The sequence below is a fragment of the Gallus gallus genome, chromosome Z, assembly GCF_016699485.2.
Source record: "Gallus gallus isolate bGalGal1 chromosome Z, bGalGal1.mat.broiler.GRCg7b, whole genome shotgun sequence".
Taxonomy (NCBI): Eukaryota; Metazoa; Chordata; class Aves; order Galliformes; family Phasianidae; genus Gallus; species Gallus gallus.
The window spans coordinates 26,508,733-26,518,728 of record NC_052572.1 but is presented as its reverse complement, the minus strand read 5'-3'; the positions used below and the strand labels follow the sequence as shown (position 1 = coordinate 26,518,728).

The following is a 9,996-nucleotide window of genomic DNA, read 5'->3' as shown; positions in this document are numbered from 1 at the left end:
CCTCAACTTGGAAGTGTTTGTAGCGCACATCCGAGGATCTAAGCTTCCATCATGATAGCATTTGCTGAGTCTCAGTTTCAAGCTGCGAGACAGGGGGGCCAAACCTGAACTGGGAAAAATAGACTTCCCTTGACTGCTACTGCTGGAGCTAGACGTTGTTACCCCAGCTGGCAATTAATCAGCTCTCTATCCTCAGAAATGCCATTTGCCCAATATAAATGACATAAACCAAGATCATCATCTTAGTTTATTTTTCTAGAGTCCTTAGCATGCTACATTAACCTGACAATGTTTAATCTTGTGTTCATTTCACAATACACTTCATGCAATTCACAGCTGTAATTGGTTTTACACTGACATTACACGTTTCGACCTAGCCATGGGAAAAGAATAACTCGTAAGATTATTTCTCTAAAAAGTGTCCAAGCTCAAATAGTACAGAAGCAGTTCATGCTATTTCCATGTGCATAATTCTTCTGCCTTTTCTTTCAATGTAAAGATGATGACTGGTCCTTGTTTTAGTCCATTTGCAATTGAACTACTTTTGTTTGATTTCTTATGTCCTGAGGAGTTCTCTCTTATAAAACAGCATTCAAGTATTCTAGTTTAATATCCCCAGTTGTCTGAGTTAAGGAACAAAGTAGACCTTGAGCTTCAGTTTCCGCTACGAATCTTCCAGAGTCCCATAACCGACGGCCGTAAAGTCTTTCTTTGTAGTACACACTCAGAGCTAAAGCCAGAGTATTGCTATTTGGCATTATCCAATGAAGTGCAAGAAATTAAATAGGTTATGTCTTTATTGCTATAGTACAATACCAAGCAAAGTCACGTTTTAGTACAATTGCAAGGGTTTCATAGAGTATACATCTCTCCTCTTCAGGCCCAGTAGTTCAGCTGCACTGCAAATATCACTTATCGTATGCCAAATGTCATTCTATGAAGATGTGTTGAGTATTCTTGAGTCTGAAGAATCAGACCTTTCGTCATACTCATCTTCTGTGTAAAGAGGTTGCTTAGACACAATAGGACATCCGTCATCAGGGATTGAGATCCTAGGATCTTCCGAGGAGCGAGAAGGAAGGACAGGAGAGCTTCGGAAGACGCTGGCTGAGTTGCTAGAGAAAGGACTGACATACTGGGACCGCAGCTGGTACTGCTGCTGCAGTGTCATGGTGTTCCACAGGGTGACGTCATTAGGCAGGAAAGGACTGGACTGGTTTCTTGCCAGTGTGTTCCTCAGCATCAGCGGGTAGCGAGGTGGCTGAGGGAACGGGTGCTGCAAAGGTACGGCCAGAGGATTGGGCACAACATTGCTGGAGTCAGCAGAGAACCTCAGCGTGTCGGGCACCCTGAAGGCCGATCCCACAGACCACTTGGAAGAGGAAATAGGATAGGAACTCAGCGTGTGTTCAAAAATGTGCCCATTGGAAGGCAGAACTAGACCATCTGACTCTGAAGTTCTCTCCCCACCGGCCACTGAAGACCGACTGGACAAGAGAACCTCAACAGCGCCCACCAGGTCACCACCACATCCCTTCAGGATCAACTCCAGCACAGTCGGCTTCTGGTTAGGGAAAATCTTTTTCAGCACTTCCAGTGGAGGTCTGTTGGCTTTCAAGCTGAAAGGTAAAGAAACTGTCCCAGAAGGACCTTCTATCAGCAGGTGGTTCTGCTCTGCATGGTACTTGGGGCTCTCTGGACGGCTCTCTGTGCTGCCACCATTTTTCTGAACTGCATAACCAACTTCATCCACTGATACAATTTCTGGGCTTTCAGGGGTGAAGCAGGTTTTGGCTTTAGTCATGTCTGGGGAACTCCTTTGGTCTGTGTCTTTGTCACTGTAGGTCTCGGCATTGTCTGTTCCACTGGCATCACCCAGCCGCTCCTCATTGATGTCTGCAAAGGAAGGCAGAGAAGTCAACAAATGCTGAATCCAAATGCCTTTATGGACACCTGAGGATAGACTCTTCTTATAGGGAACAGGGCAGGCTCCTAGAGAAAAAAAAAAAAAAAAAAAAAGCATTTTTTCTGCTAAAATCAAATTCTCTTTGCAACATCACATGAAAACAAAACTGCAAAAGAGTAATGTGATATCATCTAGGCATTTTATGCTTTTTTACAGTTATCTGTCTCATTCTTCCACGTATAAGAAAAGAAGCAGTGTCCTTTTTTCTCCTGCACCAAATATGCTATACCAATCCTTTTATCCTTCTTCACTAATTGCAAGACAGCAACGAACCAACCAAGTGCAGGTTCTCTCAGAGGAACTTGAGCACTTTTACTCTGTAATTCCTCATTAGCACTATCTCGCTGGTTGTGAGATGAAGATATTCAGAGAGAACTTGGAAGACCAAAATTTCCTCTGCAAGTGCGACAGTACTGGTAGAATCACCACATCTGCACCACATCTGCTGGCTCAGGGTTAAAGAGATGTTCACATAAATCTATATATTCCAGCTCTGGTTCTGCAGAAACCAGTTCCGTCCCAGCAAGAACCACAGGTTTCTCCTCCAAACCTGATCACAGCTGATGCCTTGATTGATTAGAACACAAAATTTAGAAAAAAAAATTTTTTTGAAAGGACCATTTGAAGGCATCTGGTCCAACCTCCTGCTCAAAGCAGGATTAGTCTAAAATCTAGAGCAATCTGTTTCAGTCACTGCTCAGCTGGGCTTTAAATATTTCTAAGACTGGGTGCACAGCAACCTCCCTCAGCACTTGTTTCAGGTACTTTGCCTTTTGTGTGTGAAGCTAAGAAGGGCAAGAGTGAGCACAGGGCTGAGCACAAGCCCTTGGTCCATGCTGTTGCCAGAGGAACACACAAAAAGGGAGATACCCCTGGACTCCGATCACTTGGGTAAAGCCTGGTCAGAGTATGGAAACCTTTGGAATAAAACTTCTAGTCAGAAGGAAGAAAAAAAGATTAACTGCTTTTGCAGTGTATGTGCAAAGGGGGCAATGTATTTGCTTGAGATTCTTCGCAGTCATTTATCCAAGGATGCTGTTCTGCTGACCACCCTCATGCAGTGCAGCGCTGACCTCCTGACAAACACCAACACCTGTGGAAGGGGACACTGTGCAAGCTGATGCCAACAGAGGCTGTGTTCACACGGCAGTGCTTTTGAACGCACGTACGTGAAAGATGGTCTGCAGAAACCAACTTACCTGGTTTCCCAAGCTCACAGTGATCAGCCCAACTAGATACAGCATGAAGCAAGCAAAGGCTTCCAAAATGTGCTCACAGCCACCCCTACCAGACAGAGGGAACTAATGGCATGTAAATGGAAGATCCTTGCCGCTCGCCTCCTACGGGTCTGCCTCGCTCCCTCACCCTGGGAGTGGACGGGGCATTTCTGGTGCAATTTACCCACTTTCTCACTCTGAGAAAGGAATCAGAGTCCGAGTAAGCTGAGCAGGAGCTCACCATACTCTCCAGGAAGGGAGATACATTCCTCTGCTGTAGACTATCAGCTCCTGGCTGAGCAGAGCAGACAGTCAGCATGGCAAAGGGCTGCTCTCTGCTCGAGGCAGGAGCGATGGCCGTCCTATGGAGCCGTGGGTGCTGCTGTCTCGGGCTGCAGAAGATGAGAGTGGGAACAGAGCTGAGGAGCCTTTCTGAGGCATCCTTCTCTTTGAGGTGCATGACCTGTGCTGGTTACCCGTTTTTCAGCTGGTTATGCTCTCTGTCCAATGCTAATAGAGAAGCAGATATACTATACGGAGGCAACGTGCATATGAACTTCTTTATAAACTCTGCATTAGTCTTGCCTTAGCATCCAAGGGGAATGCAGAAAGCAAACAAACCGGTAACATTATCCTTTTGAGAGAACGTTAAGACATAGGTGTAGCTTTTACTTGAAAAAGAAAACAAAACAAAATGAAACAGGAGGATCACGCTACCTTTCCCTCTTAATCCCCCCACACCTTCATAGCCACACATTTATTACCAGAGAAGGGATGTTAAGAATAATTCACGTCTGAATGGAAGGGCAATTTACACACTCGAGTCTTAGCGGGCAGCCCGAGGAAAACTAATTGCCTCTGTCCCTGTCGTGCCAGAGATAGAGCGGCATTTAAGGGAGACGTTGGTCCTAATTTCCACCTAGATAGATTGCGCCGAGGTACCTACGGACCACATGCACGTGAACGTAGGTCAGAACTACCGTGCTCTGCCAAATTATCGACTGATAACAAGTGTCAGCGGGAAGCTAAATAAAGATAACAATAGAATAATGACAATAAAATGGTACTAGATTAGCTCTCCCTAATGGGTAACGCGCCTGATCACCGAGTAATGATGATTTTCGAGATCCTTCTGGTTCAGCTTCGTTTTCAATAGGTTTGAAAGTATCCTGATGAGGACCGGTTAAAAGGAAACCCTTCGCATACTGAAAACCACCCCTCCTCGCGCAGCCGGTGCCCTCCGCGGCCGCAGCCCTCCGCACGGCCCACGCGCGGATCCTCACCCTCAGCATCGCTGCGGGACGGCCCGTCGTACAGCACCGCACCGCACTGCCGCTCACTGGGAGCCACGTCCGGGAAAAGAGATTTGGGCCATTTAGACGAAATGCTGTCATCAGAGCTGAGGGTGGCTGCCCGCTGCCCGGGGAGGGTACGGCGGGAGCCGCCGGGATGGGCGGATTCTTATTTTTCACAAAGGGCAGAAAACAGCGATCGTTAAACAAGCAGAGGTGTGGGGAGATGAGAGACTCCTTTGCGTGGGCACAGAACTACGGAAATGCCTCTAGCACGTATTAATCCTGAATATCTATGTTTTCAGGTTAAAACATATCTGCTTTGTATTTAGAAACAGAGTCGCTGCGCTCAGCCGAAGGAGCTCTCCCCGCACGGCGCGGGGATGCCGCGGCTTTCGGAGAGAGACCCTCAGAGGGCACTGCCAGTTTTTGTTTCTGTTTGTTGTCGGTGGTGGTTTTGTTTGTTTGTTTCGTTTTTAAAGCGGTTTCTATTTCCAGTTGCCTCCCTCCACGCATTCACTTTGCCACCTCGGAGGAAATCGTCTTCCCGTTAATATCAACTCTCAACAAATATCAGGCGTGCAGACACACACCCCGACCTACCGCTGGAACACACGGAGCGCCGCAAAGGGAGGACTGTGCCCGCGTTCACCGTAGGCTGATAGATGTGAGTTAATCAGCTGAGCTGCTGGGAATCCGCAGCAATGCATACCGCATTTTTTCCCTGAGTATTTACACACTGAGGACGATGAGGCGAACTTCGCACAGCAAACAACGCAAAGTACCGCGGAGAGAGGGGGAAGCTGCTCTATGCACGTTAATGCATCTCAGGAAAACCTGCTCTCGTGCTTTAGATCCACGTTTGCTCCCTCGTCTTTCCCACAGCTGAGCCGCTGTGCAATGGCTCTGCTCTCTGCCTGCGATGCCAACGCTATCTCTTTCTGCTGCACAGATTTTCCCGGATCCCGAACACACCCGCTATTTTCCCTGCCTCTGTTTGTCAGCAGATGCCAGAAATATCAGAAAGCGGGGAAGCTCTCCTAAAACATACGCGATGTGGGGGGGGGGGTTCTGATTCGGGGTCGTTTTGTTGTTGGATCTTTTTTTTTTCAGTGGCTGTTTGTTTGCGGGGTCAGATTTTTGTAGCCGTTTGGGCAGGTGTTGTTTTTTGGTTCTGTTTCTAAAAAAGAAAAAAAAAAAGGAAAAAAAAAAAAAAAGCCTTTCAGCACGGACCTTCTTCCTTCCGTGCCTCCCACCTCGGGTGCTTCCTGAGAGTCGCTGCTCCCAAAGAGCTGCTCTGACCTAAGAGGTGGCACTGAAACCAGCAGGAGACTCAGCGCGGTGTTCCATTAACTGCTGGCCTCGGTGACTTACTGCTACCATAACATGCCCTGTGAGACAGAGGTATGTAGGCGCAGTGCCCGGAGAAGGGGCGTCTCGAAGCTGCCGGTGCGATGGGAGCCGTTTGCCGGTTATTCATTGGCACGGTGCAGAACTTTGCGGCGGTCCCACCGACAACGACCCGTTCCGGCAGGAAAACGCTGCTTAAGGCAAACGGGCCCGATCCCACCGCGCAGCAGGGACCTTCCAGGAGATCGGTGTCTGAAACCGGGGGAGCAAACAACTGCTTCTTCCATCCATATTTCAATTTTCGTGCAAGTAGTGAGGAGAAAAACCTCGCAGTGCTCGGAAACGCGCACAGCTATCTGCTAAACGAAGCTGGGCGACAAAAGAGCCCCGGAGGAGATAATTTTCTCCTCTCTCTCACCGTTTCCTTTATTCACAGCGCAATTCTCCGGCTCGCCCCACCGTTTCCTTTCCCCCGCCCCGCCGCGCCCCGGGGCTGATGGATGGAGACCCTCTCCGTCCCTTCTCTCGCGGAACTGCTGGCAGAAAGTGCTGACTGGATGGCAGGGAAGAATTCCTCATCAATACACTCTGATTGTGTTTTGCACACAAAACGCCTGTTGCTTGGTAACATTTCACTTGGGCCTGACCTTCCCCAAAAGTTATTGCTATCAGATTCGATTTACACTGTCCTCCCGTGATTACTGTAATCTTTTAAGCTGGGAAGTTCATACATCAGGGGGAAGAAAAGTTGGGGCGTGAGAGTCAATAGCGCTCCTGCCCTCCAGATTTATATCCTGCTGGCGAAGTGCATTTGTTTCACTTTCTGGAGGGGACCAAGGCGCATTTTTTTCCCGGTCACCCCGTGCTGCAAAAACACATCCGGGGCCGGGAGGATCCGCACCGCCGGGGAGCCGCGGCAGGGAGGAAATCTGGGGTGGGGGGACCCCATTTCCCGGCCCGGGAGGAGCAGTCGGGGGTCGGCTCCCCGCACACTGCCCACAGTGGGGCTGCGGCCGGAGAGGGACGGAGAGGCGGACAGAGCCGTGCCCACAGAGCAGCCCCGGCCGTGCCCACAGACTCGTGTCCGCCCCGGGCCCTGGGCAGAATGCCCCACGCAGCTCCCGGGGCAGGGCGCAGAGGGCCCAGGCGTGCCGCTTCGTTGCAATCACCTGCGGAGAAGGCTCACGCCGCACCTCGCCGTCCGGGTGGATATTCTGGCATCGGCCGGGGAAGGGGAGCGCAGCTCAGCTGGTTGAGAAGCGTTACCGAAGGTCGCGTTCCTTAAGAGCCGCTGACAGGCTGTTACCACGGGGGAGCCCCGAGCAGCAGCCTCTGCTCGCCCTGCCGGGGGGGCGGTGCATCCCTGCCTCCCCTCGGCCCGCGCCCCGCACAAAGCGACCGTTCCCATTCCCGTTTTCTCGCTACATGGCCGTGGGGGACAGAGCGGCTGCCGTTCCGGCTGCTCCCCGGCCGGCCTGGAGAGAAGGGCCGGGAGCAGCGCCGGGACTCGCACCGGGCCCGACACTCCGTGCCTGTTTAGGTGCCCAACTAACTACAGAGCGCTCCCGCCGGGCAAGAGGAGGCGGCCGGGCCTTCCCTCCCTTCCCCTCCCACCCCGACGCGCCGTCGAGGCGATTGGATCGCGCGCCCTTTCCCCTCTTCCCGGAGCCTCGCGAACCCGCCGCGGCCTCACCTGCCTTGGGGAGCGGCCCCAGCAGCGCGGGGGGCGGCTCGGTGGCCCAGCGCAGCGCGGCGGCGGCTGCCAGCTCAGCGGGGGCCCGCTGCGGCCCGGCACAGGGCGGCGGCCCCGGAGGGGCGGCGGAGGGCTCGGCGCTGCCCGGCGGCCCCGGGAGGGAGCGCAGCGAGTCCGGGAGGAGGCTCTCCAGGCTCTCGTTGGCCTGCTGCCGGCGCAGGGCCACCTGCGCGGCCATCACCCGCTGCCGCTCGATGATGAGGATGCACTTCTCGCAGGTGCAGTCCTTGAAGCGGCAGTAGCGCTTGTGGCCCTTCAGCCAGGACAGCACGCCGTGGTTGCGGCACCGGGCGCACTTGGGCGTCCGTTGCAGCGGCGCCCGTGGCGGCTGCGACACGGGGCCGCCCATGTAGAGGTACGGGGAGCCGTAGCCGTTCATGCCCGCGGGAGGAGCCCGGCGGCACCGGGGTGGAGAACGGCGCAGCGGGGGCGGGCGGCTCGGCGCTCCCCGGACCGGCGGGGGAAGCCGCCGCCCGCCGCGGTGACACCGGCGGGCAGAGAGCTGCCGCCGGCCGGAGCGCCACTGCCGCTGCCCGCGCCGCCCCGCCGAGCCCAGCGCACGCCGCTCGGCCCCCTCCGCCCGCCTCCGGCCCCGCCCGTCCCCCTCCACCACCCACCTGCGGCCAGGGACAGGGAGGGGAGGGAAGAGAGAGGGAGGAAAGAAGGAAAGGATGGAGGGGTCCTCTCAGCCCACCCTTTGCCGAAGGGGCGCGTCCCCGCTCGGGGCAGACGGGGGTTTGTGCCACCCACCCCGCCCCACCCCCTCCCCCACGCAGAAGCAGGAGAGAGCCGGGGGGGAGGAAGCGGGGACGTGTGACCAAAGTTTCCTCAAAGTTTGGAAGGGTCACGGCAGAGGGGGCCAGGACTCGCCGCGCCACGGAGCTGTGCGGGTCCATTTCTGCCGTTACGCGGGGCTGCTGCGGGGACGCAGATGGTGGCTGCGGTACGAGACGGGCACCGCGGGGCGCGACAGCTGCCCGAAGCCTCTGCTGTGTTGCGGGGGGGAGAGGAGGACGCAGAAAGGTTTCTGATTGAAACGGGCATATGTCAGAGGGAAGTTAGTTGAAATCCCAGGTGTGACATATGAGTGAACGAAAGTGTGGGAACACTGACCAGGGCACGGCGATTCCCCGCAGGAGCTTTCCTGCAGGAGCTCCGAAGCCGGACGGCAGCGCCCGTCTACGCCCGGGGCAGCGGCTGCGGCCCCGACGTGAGTCTGCTTTGCTGCCTCCAAATCTCTGCTCTCCCCGATGCCTCTACCTCGTAACTCCTGCACGAATCGCACCATGTAACGAGGGTGCTTAATTAGAAAATCAGGTTAAAAACTTGCTAAGCAAAATAAAGAGCTAGAATAGAGAGCGGGGCGCGTGCTGCCACAAAGGCACTCGCGCCGTGTTCCATTCCTCACTCTGTTTTATAACTACTGCCGTAGTTTTGGGTCAAGATCCGGGGGCCGTGCGTTGGGTGTGAGGAGGAAGAGCAGGAACCCATCGTGCGCTCTGCCCGCGGGGAGCGCCGGGACGGGCGCGGAGAGCTTCCCGTTGCTGGAGAGCTTCTCCCCGCACAGCGCTCCGCACCGCATCCAGGGGGCCCGCAGCCCCCCGCGGACACCCGCGCGTCTTCAGCCCCTCGCGAGGAGAAAAACAAACGGGCGGTGCCCTCTCCGCAGACCGAACAAACGCGTCCTCATAGGGCAAAACGCGGGGTGCGGCGCCCTCGAATCGCTTGCCCCAAATCGGAGCTGCGGGGGTGGCGCGGGAGACCTGACCCCCCCGTCGTGGGGGGGGTGAGGGTAGGGAGCTGGGGGGTGGGATACGCCGGAGGTGCTCCGCTCGGGGCCGGAACCCCCTGACGCTTGGCTGAGAGCCTGGAGCTGAGGCTGAAGTTTGTCACAGTGCCGTAACCCTTTTCTCGTATTTGATGAAAATGTTTTCCGTATTCCCGTATTTGACAACATCTCCCCACAGGGCCGGGTTTGTATTTATGCGAGCGAGACGTCCCCCGCATGGAAGTCTATTGTAACCCAACACCTGACAGCCCCGATTCCCATTTCTGTTTGCAGAAAAGGTTTATTCAAGCACATAATGGGATCCCAGCAGAAAGCTTTTCAGGAGAAGGGGCTACGGTAAACTGCACCACATGAACTCCGTTTCCAGGGCTATTAAGCTTTTAATTGGAAAATAGCAGAGGAAATTTCAAGGTGGCTATACCGTGTTAGCAGCCAGCGCACAGAAGAATGGACTGAAAGAGAATGGATGTGCGAAACATATGCTGCAAATAACGCTCAGCGGAAAGTGCACTGAAGGCGCGGGGGGGGCCGAACCAGCTCCGCCGTTCGGTGCCTCGCTGTGCGCACCCGAGGGCCGGCATTCCGCCCCGCGGCGGTGCTGCCGCTGCTGTTTGCTTTTGGGGAGGGGG

General features: G+C 54.6%; 1 protein-coding gene across 1 annotated transcript; it reads right to left on the bottom strand.

The window, feature by feature from the left end:
- Nucleotides 1-229: 229 nt before the first annotated feature.
- Nucleotides 230-8,096, bottom strand: DMRT3 (doublesex and mab-3 related transcription factor 3). Its single transcript, XM_429193.7, has 2 exons — nucleotides 7,519-8,096; nucleotides 230-1,896 (listed from the first exon to the last, which is right to left on the bottom strand). The coding sequence occupies exons 1-2, from the start codon at nucleotides 7,955-7,957 to the stop codon at nucleotides 935-937; spliced, it is 1,401 nt and encodes a 466-aa protein (XP_429193.2). The 5' UTR covers nucleotides 7,958-8,096; the 3' UTR covers nucleotides 230-934.
- Nucleotides 8,097-9,996: the final 1,900 nt, after the last annotated feature.

Excerpts from the sequence above, each read along its gene's own strand:
- DMRT3 (XM_429193.7), bottom strand. The coding sequence starts at position 7,957 with ATGAACGGCTACGGCTCCCCGTACCTCTACATGGGCGGCCCCGTGTCG. Across the intron at positions 1,897-7,518 it reads GGGGCCGCTCCCCAAGGCAG|ACATCAATGAGGAGCGGCTG; the intron begins GTGAGGCCGCGG and ends CTTCCTTTGCAG.